The sequence below is a fragment of the Anser brachyrhynchus genome (genome assembly GCF_964034855.1).
Source record: "Anser brachyrhynchus genome assembly, chromosome: 21".
In the NCBI taxonomy this organism is placed as follows: domain Eukaryota; kingdom Metazoa; phylum Chordata; class Aves; order Anseriformes; family Anatidae; genus Anser; species Anser brachyrhynchus.
In genome coordinates this window covers 9369733-9393896 of record NC_137714.1, presented here as the reverse complement: position 1 = coordinate 9393896, position 24164 = coordinate 9369733, and the positions used below count along the sequence as shown (strand labels likewise).

The 24164-nt window shown below is 41.9% G+C and overlaps 2 protein-coding genes across 14 annotated transcripts in view; both read right to left on the bottom strand.

The window, feature by feature from the left end:
* Nucleotides 1–423: 423 nt before the first annotated feature.
* Nucleotides 424–4690, bottom strand: VAMP3 (vesicle associated membrane protein 3). Its single transcript, XM_080564000.1, has 5 exons — nt 4542–4690; nt 2938–3019; nt 2138–2296; nt 1377–1428; nt 424–615 (listed from the first exon to the last, which is right to left on the bottom strand). Coding segments are annotated over exons 1-5 (315 nt in total). The 5' UTR covers nt 4544–4690; the 3' UTR covers nt 424–595.
* Nucleotides 4691–7300: 2610 nt separating this feature from the next.
* The window catches only part of CAMTA1 (calmodulin binding transcription activator 1), a 375482-nt gene continuing 358618 nt past the window's right edge, over nt 7301–24164 (bottom strand). For 4 of the 13 annotated variants that reach the window (XM_080563939.1, XM_080563930.1, XM_080563932.1 and 1 more), the window contains 2 exons: nt 20977–21007; nt 7301–10784 (listed from right to left, as the gene is read on the bottom strand). In XM_080563939.1, coding sequence (XP_080420065.1) covers nt 10752–10784; nt 20977–21007 — 64 coding nt within the window. In that variant the 3' untranslated portion in view covers nt 7301–10751. Of the gene's footprint in view, nt 10785–15882; nt 16065–16093; nt 20409–20976; nt 21008–21039; nt 23717–24164 lie in introns of those variants that run through there. The other 9 variants (XM_080563929.1, XM_080563934.1, XM_080563935.1 and 6 more) reach the window with 6 other exon arrangements.

The following is a 24164-nucleotide window of genomic DNA, read 5'->3' as shown; positions in this document are numbered from 1 at the left end:
AGGAGGCGGGAGCGGGTCCAGAGCCACTTTATTGGAGGGGCCGGCGCGCGGCGGGGGCAGCGCCCCGCCCCTCACGCGCCGCCGCACGCGGCCCCCGTGCGCGCGCCAGCCCCGCGGCCACGTGCGGCGCCGCCGCCCCCGGGGCGGCCCCCGGCGGTAGTGCTGGCGGGGCGGCTCCGGGGCTCCGCGTCGTTAAGGCTGGGCGAGAGCGGGAGCCAGAGGCACTTCCGACAAGGCGGGGGCGAGCCCCTCTGAAATGGCACCGAGCGGGGGTAGGCAGGAGAGGAGGATCGAGGAGAAATCCCGGCCCCAACTACAGGGCCTGTAACCGATTACAGCATCAGCTGCGGAAGCTTTGAGAACCACATCCTCCTCCCCAGCTCTGTGCTCCCCGTTCACCAAGGCACTGTGCAAGTGGCGGGCTGTGCTTGTTAGTATTTGTATTAGGAGTGTCTTAAGGCAACCAGGTAAAGTTAGCATTTCAGTAATCAGAATAGGTTTGCTTTAAACAGCAGATGGGCTGAAAACACAGCAGGTTTGAATTGGAGAGGCTGAAGACAGACACCTTCAGTGGACTGGAGTTTCTTCCTGTAACTCATGAAAACGCACTCCAGACTATAAAAAGAAGAAAAATTGAACAGTGGACAGTCTCCTTCAGCCCTCTACGATAACAATCTTGTATTTTAAGAATTTAAGATCCTAGAGATAGGTAAAGAGGGATTTAAGAGTTTTCCACATTGGTTTTCCTGCTTTTAGTTTTCCCGTATTCTTGTGCACATTTCTCATCTAGGACTATGTTGCTAATGTTTATTATCATAACAAAAAAACTGCAGTGTTTGTTTCCGTATTACAGCACAAACTTGTTTTGTCCTCTCAAGAAATAGAGAGTACATACTCTAGAATTCAAAACAGAGTCTGAGCTGTATGCTCCCTGGCTTACTATTCTGATCCAGCCTTGGTACCATTTCACCTGGCAGTAGCAAAGTCTCTGCTTGAAAGAAGTCTGCCTAGTATAACAGGACCTATTGCACTGAAAAGGATTCATCTAGCAAGAAACTGGGACAGACGAGACAGTCAAGGGAGGGATATGGTATTTCTCCTTCTGCAATATGCAGCTGTAAAAACAAGGGCATTCATAAGCCAGTGGGGTTCTCAGTTTCACATTGCACAGGTGTGTGAAATTCAGCTATTGGGGCTCTTACAGTGGTCATTTACCACTCACTCCAAGTCAACAATAGTTAAAGTGGTCACTGATATTTTAAATTTACATATACACCTTCATCTCAATATCTCAGCTTTCTTTAAACTTTACTAGTCAGTGAATTAACCCTATCTATTCCAACTGTATAACAAATATCCATTTCAGTGAAACTTACCAATAATGATGATGATGATAAAGAGAACAACAGCTATCAAAATTGCCCACATCTGTGAAGAAAGTCAGACAACACTTACTATAAGCAGTACAGCAGCATTAACAGGCCTTTAGAGTACAGGAAATCAGCCCTTGCAAAGTACTTTTGCTTTGTGGGGTACATTTAACATTGTAATTAAAACTTTTTCAGTAAACAGTTTTTAATTCACCATTACCACTTAGAGATGGTAAGCTGTATAACACGGGCAAATTGGAGTAGACCAACAAGTTCTTCTCCGCTATGCCTCCATCCACAGCGCGTTTCAGGTGACCATAAAACCAGGAATAACGAACTTAAACATCATTTCTCCTCTTATCCTACACCACATTTTCCATTGTCTTCGTTGCTCACTAATGAGGACTCCAATCTTTGCCAATAGCTACGACTATAGGAGACTGAATGAGCTCCTTCTGCAGTCCAGTGCTTGCTTGCGTATTAACTCAACCTATGCATTTATCACCTTTTTACTCCTGCTCCCCAACGCCTCAGATTATTGTAGTGTTTCCCTGTGGCCATTACCATCTTTGACAGTGTCTTGTATCAAGCAGCATGGCTGGTAATCCAGCTTTTGGTTGCTTTACCAGAACACTACCATGTTTTAAAACTAGATGCTGTAACAAGTAACACTGGCTGAAGTCCCTGTTACTTCTGCCATTTGAGATGCTGACCGTAATGCTGTTAGTTGTGATACTGAATATTATAAGTGTACAAGCCATGATTACCTTACAGTTCTTCCACCAATACTTTCTTTTCAGCTTGGCTGCGCTGGTCTCAAACTGGGAAGCTCCTGCTTGCAGTGCATCAGCACGGTCATCCAGCTCTGACAGCTTCTGATCGCGTTCCAATACTTTGTCCACATTTACTCTCATGATGTCAACAACCTACATCAGGAAGTTATCAGCTTTATCAATTGCATGCAAAACATGGTGCTCTTAATGTTCTCTAAGGAGTACAAGCTATTGCCTTTTAGGTTATCAAAACAAGACAGCCTTAGAAACTTAGACAAGACTCTTGAATTCACCTGCAGCTGGACGTTTGAGTGTCAGTACTGCCAGTTGTGCTGGTATTCCCTTAAACCTGGGAAGTAATTCCTAACTAGCTCCAGAAGGAGCTGAGGCATTTAAATACAATAGTCAACCATATGTCAAAAATATTGTTGGTAACCAGGCTAGCTTTTGGCCTTCCCCAAAGACTCAACATGATACTTGGAGGTGAGCCTTCTTTGCTACTGTAAAGGAGAAAGCTTGGTCTCTGTAAAGATTATCTTTGCTTAAGGCAATCCATCAAGCAGTGAGTTCACAACTTGCATTTGGACACTGGTACCCACTTACCCACTCCAGCTGGATTATTATTTAAGAAGTTTTCAAGAGTTAAAGTGACAAGTATAATAAAGAAAGCTGAATGATACTAAGCTTCACCAGGTTATGTAATGACTATATAACCACTCTGACAAAAATATCTGTTCTAGTTACCAGAGTTTCCTAAGGAAAAGGACTACAATGTTAATAAACTAAACTTTTACCTCATCCACTTGATGTTGAGTCTGCTGAAGTCGACGATTACTGCCAGCAGCCACATTTGAGCTTCCAGGAACACTGGCTGACCTGCAGTAAAGAAAGTCATCAGTATTCTGCTTTTTACAGATTGTTTATTTTTAAGTTGATATGCATAGAATATACAAGTTACCTGACACTCCTGAAAACAGGAAACTTTGATCCTTAAAATAAACAGGGCAGTTTCCTTTCCTGCTGGACAAGTGATTCTTTAGCAGCTGACTATGGGTGTAAGTCACACTGCATGCCAAATCTCCTGCCAATGAATTGGTTCATGTGCTAAAAGACAGTAGTGACTGGGTAACGCTATAATTTATAATAAAGCACATGACAACTCCAGTAGGGGTTCATAGGGTTCAGATATTCAAGAGGTTGGGCTCAGTGGTGTTCCCCCCGTGCCCCAGCACAAACACTACTCTTCAAAACAGTTTACAAAAAATTAAGTACAGAAACTTAATGGTTGTTCTATTTATGTGCTCTTCTTGTGGTTGCCTTCTCCTGTTCTTTGAAAGAGTTGACATTGAGCAAGAAAAAGCACAAGAAGGAATAGGCACTCAGCATGTACAACAGTTTACCTCTGGTTAGCTTGAAGCTTATAACCTTAGGTTGTACCTTTCTAACCTGGTACAACATTCCACATCTTCATAATTGATGCAACCATCCTTCGTGGTTTCTCATACTATTTTCACAGCTTTAATGACTCTTCATAATTGACGCAACCATCCTTCGTGGTTTCTCATACTATTTTCACAGCTTTAATGACTTTTTATTGTCTATCTTTTAACTACCTGCACTCGTTTTGCTTTTCCATGTTTTCATTTTTTTCTGCATCACATACATGTATGATTGAATGTCACCTGATGTCCAGAAAGCTGAATCTGAATGTTGGCTGTCTTTACACATTTGGACATTGGATTCAAATTTACATTTAAAGGAAACAAACATATGCATACACAAGCACCAAGCCAGGTAGCCTCTGACAAGGCTCAAAAGTAGCCCATGCTCTAATGACAAAGCAACTGCTGTTGGGTTTTGGCATTTCAGTCACCCTTTCACGCTGTTTTAGCGCTAGTCCAAAGCTAAATAGACTCAAAAAAAAGTAAAACTACTTTCTGAGGTTCCAAACACAACAAACCAGTCACTAGAAACTTGTCTCTCATTTCGCTGGCTGCAAAGGCAATACCTTCCGCGAAGACCCCTCGGGCTGGCAGAACTCCACCTAGCTTGTCGCAAAGAAGCCCGGACAGGACAGGATGCCCCACCCGAGCAGGAGTCTGGCACCCAGCCCGCGCCGCGAGCGCAGCCCAACTTACGCCTGGGCTCGGCCTCCCGCTCGCGGCCCGAAGCGGAGCCGCTCTCGGAAGCCCCCGCCCGCGGGCGGCACCGGCCCAGGAACACCCAGCCGCCACCAGCGACCCGGGCCGGGCCGGAAAGGCCGCCGCGCCCTGGGCCTGCTCCCGCCGCCACCCGCCCACCCGACCGGCCGGCCGCCGCCACTCCCGGGCCGCTCCCCAGCTCCCCCGGCCGCGGGGGACCCCGAGGCGCGGCCCAGCGCCCCCCGGCCCGCACTCACATCCTGCCGGCGGGGGCCGCGCCGAGCGCGTCCTGACGGGGCCCAACGAGAACTGCGCGCGGCTCCGGCGGCGTCCGGGAAGTGACGCAGCGGGCGGGGCGGGGCGGGGCCCTGTCTGGGCCCGCCCCTGGGACGGGGCGAGGCGGGGCGCAACGCGCGGGGCGCGGCCGCTGGGGGCCGCGGTGCCGGGTGCTGACGTCGTGATCGGTGACGTCAAGGTGGCCGCCTACTGCCCGCGCGCGTGGCCGTGCGCGTGGCCGTGCCCGGCAGTGTGCGCGCGCTGCCCCCGCGGCCCGCCGTGCGCTCCCCTGGCTGCCCGCGGTTGTGTCCCAGCGCCCGGCCCCGGTCTGCTGACGCCGAGGGGCGATTTCGGGACCCCGCCGTGTGCCGGGGTGGGGGGGGGTGGGGGTCCCTTTTTTAGTGGTAACCGTTCGTGCGCGGCTCAGCCGAAGGCAGGGAAGGTGCTGAGGAGGGAAGCGGGGCGGCCCCATCGGCACGGGGCACCTGACGCCGGCTGCTTGCATCCCGCTGCTGAGGGCAGGACACGCAGCTCCTGCCAGAATCCGCACCGGGGAGGGTCGGGCTGGGCAGTACAGACAAAACTTTGCAGTGAGGGGGGCCAGCCGCTGACACAGGCTTCCTAGAGAGGTGGCTGATGCCCCGTGCCTGTCAGCGCTTGAGGGGCATTTAGGCAATGCTTTCAGTACCGTGCTTTAACTTCTGGTTAGCCCTGAAGAGGTCAGGCAGCTGGACTTGATGATCTTTGTAGGTCCTGCCTGACTGTTCTGTTCTGTTCTCTTCTATTCAAACTGTAAAGGTCTGTTGGAGTGCCCCGAGCCCAGAAGTATATCTGGGCTCGTTTCTGAGACCTAGCTGGGTTATGCCAGTACTGGACCTGGCTGGGATTGCATTAATGTTCATCTCAGTCTGTATGGTGTTGTATTTTTGATTCGTGGCCAAATAAGTGTTGATAACGTACCGATGTTTTGGCTGTTGCAGAACAGGCCTGCACAGTGTCAAGGCCTTCTCTGTTTCTCATGCCACCCCCCGCAGCAAGTAGGCTGGGTATGGTGGGAGAAGGGCCCAGCCGAGCTGTGGGATACGCCGTGCCAGATAAAATTATCCTCAGCAACAGAATGGGGGGAGGGTGTGTGTGCGTGCATGAGTGCATGTGTGTCTTTTCAAGGTCTCCGTCTGCTGGTCGGAGGTTATGCGTGATTGCCTTTGCATCCTTTCTGTATTTTTATTTGTTTTCCTTTTCCTTCATTTATTACACTGTTTTTATCTCCAGTTGTTGTTTTTTTTTCTCCTTACTATTGCTCTTACAATTCTCTTCCTCTGGGGGGTGGGGGGGGGAATGAACATTGGGTGGGTGTTTAATTTCTGTCTACCTAACATAATGCCAAAGGAGAACCCAGGAATTAATGGGCACAGGGAAGCAGAGAAGAACCTGTGAGCAAACTGTGGCATTATGTAACAATGGTGATTTACTTTTAGAGGGAAATATAGTTAAATTTTCACTATAGTCCAGAAGAAACTCTTAATGAAATCTCATCTTCTGTTGCACTTATGGGTTTTGGAAGAATTTACTCATAAGAGTACTGACACAGTCTCACAGACCAGATAATTAAATTTTTTAAGCTGTTTTACCCTGTTAGGCTAGCTTCCCAGTCAGGTACAATAGTTGCATTACTGAGGGTTGGGTCATGTAACTTATGTATCCGTTATCTCTTATGTATCTGTTATGTTTTCTATCAGTGCAATAATTAGCTGTTAATTCTAATTATTATTGTGTTATTAGATGTTCTCTCTTAGGCTTCTGTATCTGCAGGCCTCATGAATTCTACTAAGATTTACCCTTATTTTTTGTGTAGTGTAGGAGTTAGCATTCTAGTACTAGGTGTGCATAGTTTTTCAGTAAGAACGCCAACATCCTGGAGTTCAGGATCCTGCATGGAGGAAGCAGGCCAATTAGTAGGACTGCAGTACTGGACTTCAGGAGCACAGACTTTGGCCTCTTCAGGGACCTACTTGCAGGAATCCCATGGGTTAGGGCTCTAGAAGGCTGGTGTGTGGGTATCCAGGAGAACTGGTTAATATTCAAGCATTGCTTCCTTCAAGCTCTAGATCAGTGCATCCCTATGAGCGAGAAGCCAAGCAAACGGGGCAGGAGACCTGCATGGATGAGCAAGGAGTAACAAAGGATACAGGAAAGGCAGGTACTGAATGCATTCTTTGCTTCAGTCTCTACTGCTAAGGCATGAATTCCAGACCCTGGAAACAAGAGAGGAAGTCTGGAGAAAGGAGGACTTTCCCTTGGTTGAGGAGGACGGGTTAGAGATTATTTAGGCAAAGTTGATAGCCACAAATCCTTGGGCCCCGATAGGATGCACCCATGAGTGCGGAGGGAACCGGCAGATGTTATTGCTAGGCCACTCTCCATCATCTTTCTAAGGCTGTGGACAACAGGAGAGGTGCCTGAGGACAGGAAGAAAGCCGGTGTCACGCAAGGCTTCAAATGGGGGCAAGGAGGAGGACCCAGGAAACTCCAGGCCAGTCAGCCTCACCTCCATCCCTGAAAGGTGATGGAACAGCTCATCCTGGATGTCCTAGATTAAAGGACAGAGTGCTACTTACAAGCAGCTTAAAAACACATTCTAGAAGAAGAAACATTTATTTTCAAAATTACTTACAGTGACTAAAGGAGTATGTCACCCTTTTAAACTAGAACAGAAGAGACTTTAAAAAAAGGCACACACTTTGTATGGGGAAATTTTCTTTGTTTTTAATTTACAGCAGAAAGAATATAAAGCATTCAGAAAACATTTTCCATATTTTAAGGGCAATTCAAAACATTTTGCATGGTTCCAGCAGCTGAGTTCTTCAACAGATCCATTGATTCAGTGATGCTTTACATGCACGGTTACAAAAATAAAACTTACAAAAGAGAAGACATCTATACTAGTTTTACATGCAAGTCTTGGGGACCCCCCATTGGGCACCAGCTATTGTGTGGAACTGCCATAAGCGTGCATCCAGAGAGGGGGTTCATGTTATATTTTGTATTTCTTTCACACAGTATTACTGCTGTTAAGTGTGTTTCACAAAGGAGCAATTCTATTATCAGAAGACAGAAGATTTGGCTCCTGGCACTTGGGAATTTGAGTTTTCCCGGGAAGCTGCACTTATCTTCTGTGAAAACACAAGTTCCACAATCAAGGGTGAGCAAAATCACTTCACTTCATTGGGAGTCTTTTTAACTCCCCAGTGATACACTGAAGGGTTATGACCCGACACAAGAAAGCACTTGGAAGCTGTACTTAGCTTCAAGCATGCAAGTATTTCTGTTGACCCTATGGAATTGCTTGCATGCCTAACAGCAAGTACATGCTTAAACATTTGGCTGAAGCAGGATCTAGGTTAGTAGATACACCACCAGGCCCATGGATCTGGAAGAGTAATTTGAAATAGCTCTGTATATTACTGAATTGTTTTTATAAATATAGGGAATTAAAATATTTCCACTGAGGTCACTACTCTTGTTAGGAAAAAGGTCAATTCTATATCGTCACATATTGGTTAATGGGAGCAACATTTCTATTTCAGAATGTCAGAGTTATTCCAGTATTAATACAGAGCATTTCTTGTTCATCCCAAAGGAGATTCTTCTTGATTTCCATTTTTGTGTGCGAGGAAAATTTAACATTTAAAGTCCTAATTCCATACAATAAATTGAGTCTATGAGGCTGCCCACAGACACAGTGTGAGAGCCCGACCATTCTTTTTTACTTTTTTTTTTTTTAATTGAATCAGGTCATAAAGCAGCAGTTCAGAAATGTACAAGAGAATTCTGATAATGAGCTATAGCACATCTACTGTAATTCAATGCTGGCAGTGAAAAGAAGTAATTAAAAACAGGTACAATTATAGAAAAGGCACCAAGAGCACTGACCCCAGTTTTTTTTTTTTTTTGCCACAATCTTTTTTTTTTTTTTTTTTTAACTCTTCTTCTAAAGACACCAGTTTAAAAGTTTCTTATGTGTGAATATTTTTAGGCTTCACAACAAGCCTTGTGTTTAAACATTGCAGTTGGTGGCCGGGATCGAGCAAGAACAACTAATCCAAAACTAACAATCTCAAATTTACACCAGTCCATTCAGAAAATTTAAACTGCCGCTAGCAAACCAGGCACAAAGGAACAGTTTCTGATCTCAGACACATGTACATAATCCACCAGGAGTTACTTCCCTTACATTCCTGTGTAATCAAGATCAGAACCTGGTTCCTATTGTTGAGAATTTGTGACAGTTTTAAGTTAGTACTTTAATGAAAAAAAATAAATCTAATTTCTTTGGCTCCTCACTATGTGGAAATAGCAATATACCATGACACCCCTACAAGATCCGTTTGCATCTTTTTTTATTTTTTTTTAATTTTTTTGTGCAATTTTTATTAGATTTTCTGACTTCCAGCAGGAGATATGAAAATGTGAAACATATTTTCTACTTTCATACTATTTCTTTTTTTTGTTTTTGTTTTTCATTTTATGTTCATTCTAAGTGTTCTTTATTGGAGTGAGTGTATGGTGTTAAGCTAGATATGCTTTTTTGTACTCTTATGATTATCTGCTTTGCAAAAGTAACTTAATTTTCTTAAGCAATATTAGCATTCACATTACTTGGCACCATTGGCAAAAAAAAAAAAGGGGGCGGGAAGGAGGAAGAAGGAAGGAATAAATAAATGAAATTCAACCAAACCAAACCAAACTCCTGGTAGCCAAAATCAAATGTAAACATATCTTTTTTTTTCTTTTTTTTTTTTTTTTAAAGTAATGTTGCTCTGCCTTTTTTTCCTAAGTCTAAATACAGTAGCTCTTTTTTGCCATTTAGTCATGCTTTAGCAAAAATGTTCTTCTAAAGAACATTTAAAATAAAGTTTCTTATAGTGAAATAAAGTTTTTGTTTCATTTTACAGACCATAGCCACTAATGCTTTGCTTTTGTTCATTTCTTTTTCTTGAGTTCATGCACATATCTCTTTGTTTTAATATATACAATATGTACAAACAATACATCCACACTCTTCTCGTTCATTCAGACAAAACTATACAAATAATAATTTTATCTTGCCAAGTTATTGACCCTTTATGAATAAAATATTTAGTAATTAATCAATATATTCCCTTTCAAATATTTTGTCATTTTCCATTTCTACCTTCTATATATACAGAAACTGCCCAGATTTGATGAAATAGCCAAAATAAGAAATTTACTGGCCAGAATGCAGCACCACTCTGATCTTTAGGTGGTATAAAATGTCCAGGCAACATATGTATGTGACTCTGCAAAATGACAAGAGGTTTGACAGTTACTTAAGATAAAAAGCTACACGTCTTACAAATTATTTCAAGAACTTAAAATAATAGCACATGAAAGTAAGGCTAGAAAATAAAGTGCTGAATATGAGAAAAAGTACATGACAATTGATATGTTTTTGCAGGTTCTAGTAAAAAAATACCAAAAAGAAACTTTTTAAAACTTGCTTAAGTTGCTCTCTCTGTTTCTCATGCATTACCCGTTTATCTCAAATACCAACCCCTTCTGTAAGTTCCCACGGGATGTATTAAAAACCTGCAGATTTAAAAAGTTGCATTAAGTGTGCTGTAGAGATTTAAAAGAAACACAAAGGACAGAAGAGCGAAGGAAATGAGGATGCATGGACCCAATAAAGATGTACTGATCTAAGCCCCTCCACTGAGACTCTCAAAGCTTCAGTTTCTTGGAGATGACTGACAAGTGCAGGAACAACATTCTTGTGTTGCTTGTGCATTCCCACCTTTTCTTAACAATATTTTTGGTATAATATTTGTACAGTTCCACATGTTGTTCAATACAGCCCTATATGAAAAGGATAAATAATCGCTTCTTCCGTCTTGGAGAATGAAGCAACTCACAAATTCTTCCTGGTGTCTCTTTTTTTTTTCTATGATCCAACAGAAGATTGAGTTCCAAGATGTCTTGCTGAACAAATTAAAAGTTGTCCATGAAAGTGCAAATGCAATGACCAAAACATTACTGTTAAAATCCTGCAGATGGTATTTCCAGAACTGCAGTGGGTATTTTTGTTGTTGTTGCATGTCTCTGCTAAAAACAGAAAATGAAAACAGTCTGAAAAGCAATGTCACATTGCTACGGGATGCTGCTGTGTATCTTCAAGTTCCTTGGCCTTTTTCAATTCTTTCACTCTGAAAAAACAAAGAGGAGCTATATAACATGTCTATTCCAAAAACTTTTTCAAGATAGAAAAATCAAGATGATTCCTCCCTTTAACCTCCAGTGTAAAAGAGCCACCTCCCAGAGAAATGACAGGAAGGTAGTATGCTCTTGACACTGTAAACAGTTGGAAGCGCATGAGGGAACAGTAGAAATCTGAGAAAAAAGCACATTTGGAAATGTATACTAATTTCTAGCTAATGAGTTTTCATGTTACATGTAAATACAACGTGCCTCATTGTGGTATTGTTCTATTTAATTGCCCCCCCCCCCCCCCTTTTTCTTATCATTAACTGATTGTGTAGTTGCCTGCTATTGCAGCTGTTATGGTAAAGTGGCTTTTCAGTGTTAACTTCTTTTCTCTGTAAACCACTGAATCATGGGACAATTTCATGTTATGCCCGGCCCAGTGGGGGGAAAATCAATCAAACTTAGAGGGGAAGCCTGATGTTAATAGGCACAGAATTTCATGTAAATGAGTGTTTATATGTGAGTAAAAGGATCTGGTAGGGTGTGAAGAAAGGTTACTTCACACTTATTCTAGCTTCTGTTCACTGTAGTCTCTAGTACTTTGGTAGTGGTAGTAGATACATGTTTTTTCACAGCCAGTAGTAGAGGACATTGCATGCCAAAGGAGACGAAGTGGAAGGGTTACTCTCCCTTGATGTGGCCTGATACTTCATTCTCCACCCTTTAAAATCCATGCAATACATTACCTCCCTCTAGCACTTGTCTGTATAAGAACCAAATCATCACTGAAAGCTGAAATAGTTAATAAGTAAATTAAAAAGATGAAGAGAAGTGAATAACTTCAGTCCCATCAAATAAAGTAGGATTCTGCATTGGTGCTGGCATAGCAGTAATTCTCTGCTCAGGCTCACAAACTGGCTGCATGTCAGTGAAGGCTGCCTGCAGAGGAGCCAAACCAAATCCAGAAGGGCTTCCTGTGCTGCCCCTAAACCTGAAGGCAGGTGCCCAGCTGAGCTTGGGCAACCTGGCTCTGCCTCATTCTGCGGGGTGCTCCTTTCCATGGTGCAAGACCTCTGCCACCTGCCTGCTTCCACATGCCTTTCCTCCTTTACCACAAGGGGAGACCTGCCCTAAAAGGAGTAGAAGACAGCTTAAGTTGATTTAGCTGACTATGTACATGCCCAATTACTCTAGCTAAAACTTCAAAGGACAAGTGACAAAGGCGTGGTGCAAAGAATCATGTCAGAGCTGCAAACCTATGAAACAGAATCCAACTAAAATTGATTTAATTTAACAAAGTCTAAGCAAATATAATTTAGATACTAAGAGATGTCAAAAGAGCTAAGCAGCACGAATGTCAGTTTGTAGCCTCTTTAGGTACTCATACATTATCTTTTGTCTCTTTCACCAGCTTGGTAATACAAAAACATGATGAAGGCTATAATCTGACCTCTAGATTTGGCCTATAAATATACCTCCTATTTTTTTTTAATTTATTTTTCTGCATGTACAATTAAACATACTCAGGAGGAGCTGGTTGTTTTTAACTCCCAGGTTTAGATTACTCAAAGCTCTAGCACTCAAAGGCACTATCTTAATGCGTGAAACTGGGGGAAACTGGAGTCAACGAAGAAATCATGCTGACCAACACGAGTAAGGTCAGACCTTTGCTGCTTACCTCAAACTGTTGGAGAATATCATGTCTGGAAAGTTAGAGGGCTCTGCCAGTCTAAATGCACATGCCATTTTCAGAGCCTGAAGACGTACCTTTAAGAGGCTATGGCACTCTTCTGAAATCCAAGTCAGGCAGAGAGAATGTCTCAATACAGCTCCCCCAGATGCCAGGAAGTACTCTGATCTTCAGGCTGAGGAAAGGGCAAGGCAGGAAGCAGTAGCACCAATTCTGATTTCCTATTTGGGTACTGCTGTGCCGAGCCAAAATTCCTAATACAATTTTACAGTGAAATTTTCAGAAAAATTCTGGCTTTATACAAGGTACTATATAAAAGACCCTGCTGATGTGAGGGGAGTGAGGACTTCAGCATCGAACAAAAGACAACGAGCCTGTTTGCTCCTAGTGGGTTAGGATGTCTCATGGCGTTACCTGCTTGTTAAGTCCGCATCATCCTTTCATTAAAGGAAACATATGAGGGCTGTTGCAGTGAACTGAAAATGCTCGCAAATGACAAATTGATCATTTTTAGTATATTTAGTTTTATTTTTTTGTAACAACTCGGTCTTGAAATTATTAATGTTTCCATTACTGCACCACTTAGAAGCAGAAGTTGAACCAAAATAATTGCTGTGCTAAAAAAATGTATGCATGTGTGCAGTAAACTATTTTTAATGTTTAGATTAATTATATATATGTTCAAGATACCATCTATTAATGCATGATATGCAGTGCAACTTCCAAGTGTTTTCTGTTGCACTTCAGTACCACAATGTAAAATTAAACTGTTATTGTAGATCTTACTGAGAACATGCACATTATTTAAGCTGTTGGCTCTTTCACCAAGACATGCTATACCTTAGTTTAGCACTTCAACATGCAAAGTCTATGCTAACAAAGCACTTTTGCAGGAAGAACGCAAGACATGCTTTGCTGCAAACTTCAACCTACAGCATGCAATATCTGTACTGGTGCAGACCTATTGAATCTGTTTAACTGGAACGGAACATACATGCCAATGCAAGTTAATTACTATACCACTCAACAAACATTTGCACTAGTACAGATCTATTGAGAAATATGCAATGCCTTCCTTGGTCAAATGTGTTTTACATTGATTTGCAGATTTTCAGGCTTATAAAAATTTTGCAAGTGCAATAATAATTACTGCTTAAAAAAAAAAGAAAAAAAACCAAGAACATACTAGTATTGAATTTCCCTACAGTAGGGTTACAGCCTTTGAAAATCTGTCATGGGTACCATTACTGAAAGATGCTGCTTAGTATATAATGAAACAAACCATGTATTCCAGAGCATTTATAATCTTATGCTTCACGATGATCATCATCCAAACTTATTAAGTTACCACATTTGTTTTTATTAAACTAACCTGTGTTTAGTATACATAATCGGGCAGTTGTTACATTAAAAATGGGAGTGCAGGTAGGTACTAGGAATCATTTATTTGTATAGTGTACTGCACAGTAGGTAGTAAGACCCACAGCCTACAGCTGTGGATCTCTCATCCTCGCTCTGAAGAGCAAGGTCCAGGAAAGCCCTGGGCTGGCACCAAGAAGCCTGAGAAGGTGGTCTCCCCTCTCCTGGCAGCAGGCTAAAGGCAGCCCTGCTCTGCTGTGGGATCTGCGGCGTAGCACAGAGCGTGGAACTGAAGCAACTCTAACTGCTACCAATAACTGAGCAAATTCATGGGCAGAGTGACACTTGGAAAGCACTGAAGTATTGTGAATGCCCTGCTTCTTTCCCAAACCAGGGCCACATATGAAGTGCCAGAACCAGTGCATGCATTAAGCTATATACCAGATTAATGTAATTTATTTATCATTTTAAATAACTGTATTCTTAAACAAGACACTGAATTGTTATACCAAGAGAACTTAAAGCTAATTATTTTCAACCAATTAATTCTTTATTGGAGTGTCTATGCTGTAACTCTTCCTGTGATTTAACACAAATTTTTAGTCCTCATTTAGCACTTCATTTTTCTTTTTGAGAAAGTTCCTTATTCAGTGGTATATTGATTTGACTTCATTACTGCAATATAAAGTTGTCAACATGAGTGTGGGGTTGGTATCCCCTCTTCGCTAACCCTTTGTGTAATAAAACCCCTAGAATTCCAAATGCAGTTAAAAAGTAATTTGATCAGGGAAAAACTCTGGACAGATCAGGACCCTTGAAAATAAAATTCTACTGAGTGAGAGCTACTAGGACAGCATTTAAGTGAACAGTATAGCACTGCCTTCGCGCTAGAAGACAATCTACCTTCGTTGCTCTTTTTCCACTCTCAAAATTCGGATAGGGGAGAAGGGCCAAAGTGTAGCATCCATAGTTACAAGCATTAATAAACTACTCTAGGTGGAAGCACACTAACAGATTTTATAGAACGTACAGACTATTGCAGCAGAGAAGGATGTTCTTAGAGATGTTCCAGTTCAGTTTGGTAGACAAACAGTGAGACTTTTTTGCTTTAATAACAGAAAACCAAGAGCTGAGAGCACATCATACCAGCAGGCCATGTGCTATGGATGGTATACAAATCTTGCTAGATAGCTACAGGCACCAGTGTGCTGGTTTAGATCACTTCTGAAAGCACTTCCAGTTACATGGGGACTGGAGGTGAGGACAGTTCAAGTGATAACATGGCTGCAATCCAGAGCACACCAGGAAAGGTATCAGGCTATGTCTGTTGCAACACTCCAAACAAGAAGTACCATCCTACTTCAATAGCTACTGAAACCATGCACAGAATTACAAGGACTATAAGTTTGCTTTTGCACTGATGAAGCCTTCAGCAAAAACCTCCTCAAATAACATTTCATCTAGATGGTAAACACTTCTAAAGTACAAGGTCATTCCCTCAGCAATTGCTGAAGAGCTGATGGACGGAGAAAGCACGTGCAATAGAGATGATCACTGCTAAGGTGTCTGAATCACGGCCATGGTACTGACTTACGAAAAGGGACAAGAAGATGGTTTCACCTATGAGCTTCCAGCCCTGACACTCAAGAGCTACGTCCCAGTTCCCAAATTCCAGCCAGACCAAGCTTCTGCCCTTTGAACTGTGTTACTTACTTGGACACCATACAAGGAGGCTGCATCATTATGTGCTGAAGCAATGTAGAAAGCAACAGCCCCAGAAGCGAGCAGCAACTTCTCTCCCCACGTACCCTCCCCGAGTCTTGTATGGGAGTGTGTCAGCAAATGAATTAGGCCTACTTAGAAAGAATTTCAGCAAACAATGGCTTCATGGGTAAAGCATAACACAAAGCTGCTTCATCAAATTTACTCCATAATGCCCAGCCAGGGAAATGTTTAATGAATCTGTGAGTTTTACAGCAGTAAGTTCTGGCAATGCTGATCAGTGTAACAGACAGGGTGCAGGAGCCAGAGTAGTCTTTCTGGTGAGTTACCTGTTGCTCTGAGAGCTGAAATAGCCTGTGGGACATTTAAGAAAAGGGAGCTCTTGCCTTTTTCCAGATATCTCATTTGGGTTGCAAAACAAAAAAGACAGAAAGGCCCAATAAGAATGACACCCCAGAGCATGCGGTCTGCAATTTAACACACACATTTGAGCTCCAAACACATTCAGCCCCTGCAAGAGGTAAATGAAAAAAGAAATTACTTTGAAAAATTTTGTTGCATGTAGTGTCGCATATCCCAGTACTTTTTCTCACGTTATCCTAAACTTGAGCAAAGTGGACTTTTCAATCCCTTATAACATTCCCCCATTCTCAATCTCATTTAGAAGCATAAAAACCTAGTTACTTAAATGAAATTGCTGCTGCACAGCATGTATTAAAAATGTATTAAAAAAATACAAGTCCTAGTTGCACAGGAGTAGAAGGAGGTTCGTTGCTGAAATGCCAAGAAAGGGAAGGTTATGCAGACAACAACAAAATATAGGAAATGTTGTTTACTCAGGTAGAAAATAAAGTTATACTTACCGGAGAAAATGAATTCAGGTGTTATGTGCACGCTCCCCACACCGGAGAGCAGCATTTAATCAAGTAAGAAATGAGGTAGGGGGAAGGGGAATCTACTTATAAACGAAAGATGCCATAAGTGAATACATTCCTTTTTACTTATCATCGATAACAACTGCACTTGTTCTGCCCCAGAGAGAACTTAAGCTTTGCTGCAGGCAGAAAGTGATCAGCCACCAGTATGAAGAGACTTGCTCCTTGTGCTCTGCTCTAGATCACCTGCCTACTGAGAGGCAAAAGGGGTAACAGCTCAAGCAGACATATTTCTGTTCACATCCTGATTCTGGACTACAAACAAAGGTCTCTTTCACAGGAAGCTACAGAGGATGGCTTAACAGATGAGCAGGGACAACTCTGCATAGCAAGCATTGGTCAGCTGAAATATGTCCACTGGACTAAATTCCTCTGAGAAGTAAAACTATTACTTAAAGGCAATAATAACTGGATTTTTTTTTTCCTTCTATAAAGTCTTTTAACTTCTACTGCAGGATGATCTTGAAGGTCTCTTCCAACCTTAATGATTCTATGATTCTAAGATAGCAAATTTAGTCTCAAGTTGGAAAATAAAATGTCACCCCTTCCCTCCCTTTACTGATCATGGTTTAATATAACCCAAATCAATCCAGAAAAAATAATGAAAACCTCTTTTCAAATTGATCTCAAACTGAAACATGGAAGCAAACTCTTATCTGCATATGCACACTACGTGAGCACAATGTCTGTGTACAGAATACGTCAACTTCGTACATTACAGACATTCCTTCAGCATGTATGGATAAGCCAGCGTGCCCCAAAATACTTTTCATATGTGCATGCATAAACAGCATATGCACATATGTTGTACATGAACTCAAAGCGGCAAAAAAATGACTGGCCATAACAAACTTATTTCAGCAGAACAGCAGTTGATAGACTTTGTGATGTTTTATAGCTAATGTTTTCCAGATAATGAGAGAAAGTACATTTAAGCGGAACAAGTTAATTTAGCATGATTGAAACTGTTTTCCTGATTCATGTTTCTTCAATGATGTGCATTAGAGGTGAACCCAGATGCCTGCATTACTGGCTGGGTCCCACTGTAAGAATGTACAGAATGACAAATCACTGCCTTAAAAATAAAACACGGACCTACTGGGAAAGGGAGAATATTAGCAGTATATTTTACTTATACCTATGTACATAAATACATTTGCCTGCAATGTATTCTTGTATTATTAAATACCAACTGAATGCTATTCCTATAAGCTCCTCACTTCACCAGCAGACATCCCTGTGAAGCCCAACAGAGGAGTATGAGAAAATTTGACACATACTACCACAGGATATCAAGGATTGCTCTTACAGCATTTTATCTGTAAAACAGAATTCATTACTGTATTTTCTTTGGAAGAGCTCTCAGTGCTAGAAACTGTCACTGCAGACAATGGTAATAAAGCTAAGGACAGATCACTAAAACACATGTAGGAATAGTTTTTTGCTTATACCTTGTTTTTCTTGCCATTGGCTAAAAGAAATTTTAATCCAGTCAATTTTTCTCACAGATTCTACTTTTACCGAAACTTTCAACAGCAGTTCTAACAGCTGAATGTTACTGTACACAAAACCTGAGGTAACAGTGTGAAGCCACACACAATTCAAAGAACAACATAACTGAAGTTCTGGGCTTCTTTTAGATCATCTACCCGAGCCATTAAGCCTTCTCCTGGGAGTGGCAACTTCCTGATTTCCTGATGTATCCCACATCATTTGCCATTCAAGGCAAGACTTGCATATGCTACTAAACTTTCAGAATCTGTAAATCTGCTTTCTGGTAATTTTTGATTTGCTTTTACAAACACAAAGTCTTAAGGTGCAACAACTAATTGGCCAATACTGGTGACTGGCCTGCCAAAGGGATCTTGAGCTGAGTCACCATGCCTACGGAGCATGCCCTTGGGATGGCTTTCCCTGGCTTTGCTCATGCCCAGGGAGCTGGGTGCTAGCTGTGTACCTGCACCCTGCACTTGCTTCTCCAATGCTATCTGGGTGCTCAGTCTCCCTGTGGAGCACCCAATACAATACAGCAGCTATGCTGCTCTTTTCCATCCCATACACGTGCACTAACAAAAGACTGAAACACATCATGTAGTGTTGATATGTATTCACAGAATATTCTTTATTGTCCACCAACCATTCACTTAACTAGCAAGCTTTCAAAATGCATGTACTGAGGTCTCACATATAGACTGCTCTTCACTGTCTCCTGTACTAGTTCACTGACCACGTAACACAAATCAGCTTTAGTGTATCTTGAGACTGCAGCATGCATCTGCTCTCCAACTCAGACTCCTCGTCTTGAATGGAAAGGCACACAAGGACAATTGCTTTACTTGTCTGTGTTCAAGTCATACATCGCACTTTTTCAGTTTTGAATGCAACTAGCCCACTTTGGTATGCACATTTTAAGTTTAAATCGTTTTTCCTATTCACGGAACAAAGGTCTTAAAATATATCCCCCTCATGCTTGATGCGCAAAAGTCATACATGGTGCTGCTAGTGGGGAACGCAGTGTAGCTTCCAGCTTGTGCAGCACCCAGGGTTGCAGCATGCACCCTGACCTCATAGTGGGGCTTTCTGCTGGCATCCCAAGCCTACGGACAGCGAGGCAGAGGCACCCACATCTGGGGCACAGCAGGAATCATGCAGGCATGCCTGCACATGGCCAGTCCCATCAGGTTAGCAGAAACTCCCTGGAGAGAAGGAAGACTGAGAAGAGAGCACCAAAACTGCAAAAACAGGAAAGGCTGGAAGCTATGCTAGTTGTTTTCTTACACACTGTGTGTCCTGCTCTACCGGTAGCTTAAGAAAATATCATCATTTGTCTGCAGCATTCATTACTGTCCTACGGCATATGGTAGCTGACCCCAAAATTAAAGATAGTTAAACTTGTCTACTTTTATAAAAAAGAGATCAACACTTACTAATACCCTTACAACAAAGATAGGTTGACTTATCTAATCAGAATGGCTTTTTTTTAAAGTTACTTACAGTGATTTGTTTTCAAACCCAAATTATGTTCCCCTTCCCCCCCCCCCCAAGAGGCCTTTGAAACCATACACACAACTGTAGACCAAAAAGCACCAGCCTTAATTAAACCCAAAGAATCAGATTAGTAAAAACAAGCCACCCAGGTGGCCCACCATTAAGAGAATGCAAGCTATTTTTACACTGTTCCTGATTAAACCTATATTAGGTGAAACATACATTAACATAAGCCATAAAAGCTGGATCTATGGCGTTCTGGCTAGCAAATTCTGGCACGGCACTGGTGCCTCTGCAGTCAAGAGCAACATTTCTCTTCCTCCATCAGGGCAAAATCCATCAAAGCAAGGACTTAAAAAATTAAGGCACATCTGGGCCTTTATTCCCATTTCAAGCCATTCTTGTTTCATTGGTTGTTATTAAAAACCCCAAATTGTTACTTGCAAAAATCTGAGAATATGCAACAAAAATGGTGAAGAGACATCCTAGTTTTGAAAGAAACATGATTTGTTATTGCTTCTTTATTAGGCTCAATAGTTAAACCAGTAATGATGCCTCCAGGAGTCTTATGCCTGATTCATACACTCAATCCTAAATTGTAAAAATCGTCTCTGCATTTCAAGGTCAGTAAATCTCCACAATCAACAATTCAGTTTTCTATTCTGAATGCTACAAGAACAAGAGTTCACACAAATCCTCTTGAAATAGTAGTAATGAACACAGTGTTATTTCCAGCTGTAGCTTCTGCGAAAGAATATAAACTCTGTTGTCCTACAGCCTCTCAAATTCAAGGTGATATTGAGCAGTCCTGCTGACAACTCAGGCACACGTCTTGGAAGCTGCAGCATCCTCTGCTCATACACAGGGACTGTCACCTGCCACAGGAACACTGATGTATTCTCACTCTTCTGTTGGGTAGCAAAGAGCTGGCCCTGGCAAGGTAACCAGATGTGCAACTTACCGAAGAGCAACTTCTGGAAGATAAGCATTGGTGCTTAGTCATTTTAGGAAGAAAAAAGCAGTGTGAAGAGCTCTTCTACTTCACTCTGGCTCTGGCAGAAACAAATACCCATCTAGTTTAAGCTGCACCTGTACAGCAGCTTCTAGCCTGAATGCCATTGCATTCTCACAACAAAGGACATCATTATTCATTGAGGGTATGTAAATGCAGACACAGTCAAGTTCCAAGATCTACTAACAGTCTATTTGGATACTGTAAAATATCCCATCAACACCACCACCTAAGCATGCCCATGATGAATACACATGTCCTTTTTCACATGTTCATGCACCGGTAACATCTACTGCAGAGCTCTGTCCTGTTATAAAAGCAGCAGTGTTAGTCATTGCAGTAGGGTTAGTTTATACAGGTTTCTGTTTATATAATTAATGGAGGTGAAACTTACTGGCATATCTTGGCTGCAGCCCCATGCAAGCAAGCAGAAAGCAAAAATATTTAAAATGGAAGAGAGGAACTGGCTAGCAGGCAGCTACACTCACCCTTTTGTACAGCCTATGGTCCACCAGTGGGCTTCAGATTGCAAAACAATACCAAAGAGCTATTAGCACACACATGGCAATAACCGTACCTTACCAAGAAATTCACTTCAGGGAGAAGGAGACAACACTTCTGCTTGCCTGGAGAGAAAGAATCCTTCCCACCTCCTGCCTACTGGACTCCTCCTCTTTACCAGAGAAGGAGTCCTTTGTTGAGGTGTTTTAGGGCAGGACATAAATAAATCCAATACTGTCATCCCCATTGTATTTCCAGCTGCATCCTGCTTTCCCTTCTTACAACAACTATCTGATTTCTAACTCAGGCCAAACACTACTCCATAAAAAACACTGCAGCACAGCCTAGCATTGGTGCAGATACTTCCCAGAAGAATAAAGTTCTCATACAACTCAGAGAAAGAATAGGAAATAGAACGTTATCTTCCTGGAGAAAGCTGACTGTATGGATCACATATGAATTCAGTTCAGATAACCCAAACCTACTTCAGAGCTCTCAGTTTTCCTTACAGCTCTAAAGTAGTTGGAAAACACTAAATAGGTGGATTCTTTCCAAAACCATCAAATACGTAAACCTTTAATTCTGTCTCACACAGGACAGTATTCCAGGAGACAAGCCAATTCATAGTAGATGTAACAGCTAATTTTAGGTTGAAAGCCAAATGCCAATGAATGGAGAGGTCTGGGCAAGGAACAATGATGGGTGAAGCTCTCCTTTGAGTCCAGGAAGGTCGTGTTTCTCATTCTCTACAACCAACACTTCAGCAACAAGTCATGTTGGTACCATGTTATGGTTGATGCATGTTTTTCACCAGATTTTTGACAACATGACAATAGATGAATAAACAATTTTTTCCAAAGTCAAAAGGAAAAAATACATCTGACCATCAGAAATCAGAATGACTGCTGATGATGAATGACTACTTTTGTCTTCATGATGCCTGCTAACATTCAGCCAGTAGAATGCCAATATCTTCTGTAAGAATACACTCAACCAAAACTTACATCCCGCTTCTGATTTTCAGCAATGTCTACTCATCCATTACTAAAAGAGCTCCAACCACATCATTAACTGTCTAAACGTTGGAAATACTGTCTGATCAGGCAACAAGCATAAGTTCAGGAGATCAGAAATCACAAGACCAACATGCCTATTTACACACACTGACACGGATCCTCAAGCTGATAGGAATCATGTTTGCTCTACTTGGTATTTGTGACAAAAGGCTAATTAAAAAAATGGAACAGGAAGATCATTTAAGCTGTTCTTCTGAATGTTAGCCTAGAAAGAGTTCTCATAATTGGCTTAAACTAGACTTTGATCTATTTAAAAAAAGGTGTGAAAAGTAAGCAACCAGATGGTTACCAGGAGAAAGCCTGAGTAACCCTTGCACAAAGGCTCCAGGATAATCTCTCAGTAAGACTCCTTTATTGTTCCAGCAACAGAATCTGTATGTGGACAAAAGTCAAATTGATTTTTTTTTTTGAGGTTGAATTTTGAACTTTAAGAATTCACTGCCTTTTCATTTAGCTCAATATCCATATGACAGACTGCAACTGGCTTTTACATCCTGCCTTGTCTATCAGCTGACAGGCATCTGCTACAAGATCATGCTTCTCTGATGTTCCTGCATACGCTCTCTTTTCTCTGTCACTCCCCCAGATTTTCCAAAAATATCAGTCATTTCTATCTCTGGTACTGACAAGGCACTGTGGTTTAACAAGTAGCCTTGTGCCATTTTTATGATAAAGAGCAGTAAATAACACTGGTTGTTAGGGCTTGTCCCTGCATGTTCAGGAGCTTGGATGGATGACGTATTTTAGACTTCCTTAGTTTCTTGTTTATAGCAGCCATGTGCTAATTTTGAGCATTTCAACAGGAGTCTGTGGTGGGATTTCAAAAGCAGTACCCCTGAAACTGTGTGTGGAATTGTACCAGGCACACTGCCATCAGCTGTATCCTATATGAGCATTACACAGGATACGCAGGAGGCTGAAAGGGCAAAGTTATGAGGAGTATATATATATAGGTGTTTTTAAACTTATTTAACATCTTAAGTTTTATTACATTATCTTTAGAAAGATGTAAGCAAGAAAAGCCAAGTAGCAAGGAATAAGTGTAATTATTAAGACACGGAAAAGTGTTTTTTTTTTTTTTTTAAACACAAAAAAGAGATTTAAAGCTTGAAGAGCAGCAGATGAGAAGGAACCAATTACCTTGTCTTGCCACCTAGTACCCCAGTGTACACGCACAATGAACAGGGTAGCACTGAAAGAAGGTTGCAGAGCCTGGCTTCGGAAGGAAAGAACACAAATGGTCCAAGGCCAGGACATGGCTGTGCTGGGGAAAGCACATGGCTCTTGCCCTTGGCTCCTTCCAGCCAGGTGAGGAAGCAAATGGGACAGTTTCAGAGTCAGCTGAGACAGTGAACAGGTAAATATCTGGTTTAAGAAGTAAATCTGTATTACTTCCACTTTTACACTTTCCCTTTGCAGTTGCTTACACAAGCAAAACACTTAAATCTATTTACCTTCAAAATCCTGTGTAGTAATAAAGGTCTATGAACCTCACTGGCATATCATTCTTCAACAAGCTCAAGCAAGCACAAGGGACCAGATCACTCTGTATGGTACCTGAAGCCAGGAGGGTCCAAGGGCCCATGAGCTGTCCCTGTGGCATCATCCCAGGATCACGGATGCAGCCTACATGCAGAGAGCACCAACTGTTCTGGAAAAAAATCTTTCTTTGTAACTGCTTACTTCAAGCTTTTCTGACAAGCAGGGGGAATACGGGAAAAGAGGCCCAAACTTGTCACAAATTTTTAAAAAGTTCTCTAAAGTTATGTTGGTGTCAAACTGCTTCTCAACACTGTTTTTTATCATATTTGGGAAATTTTGCTTTTATTTTTGGCATTTGCTGATGCCAGAACGCTCCTGGATAAAGTTTGTGTCCGTTAATATTAATAACACTAACACAGTTTTAAACCCTTTTAACTGCTTAGAAAAAGTACATGACCATGACTGTGATTGTTTTCATTTCAGAAGAAAATGCAAGGCAGTTTTGAAACAGTCACATCTTCGGTAGAAATATTTTTTTTTTTTTCCTTTGTTGCATCCTAACCAGGAACCATGGACTACTTCCCAAGTCACCATAATCTCTAACAAAGTGCCTACCA

Bases quoted from the DNA above. Each gene is read 5' to 3' on its own strand.
- VAMP3 (XM_080564000.1), bottom strand. The intron at 2,297-2,937 runs GTAAAAGTTTAG...TTCCTGATGTAG, and splicing joins CTCAACATCAAGTGGATGAG to GTTGTTGACATCATGAGAGT. The intron at 1,429-2,137 runs GTAATCATGGCT...CTTTCTTCACAG, and splicing joins ATTGGTGGAAGAACTGTAAG to ATGTGGGCAATTTTGATAGC.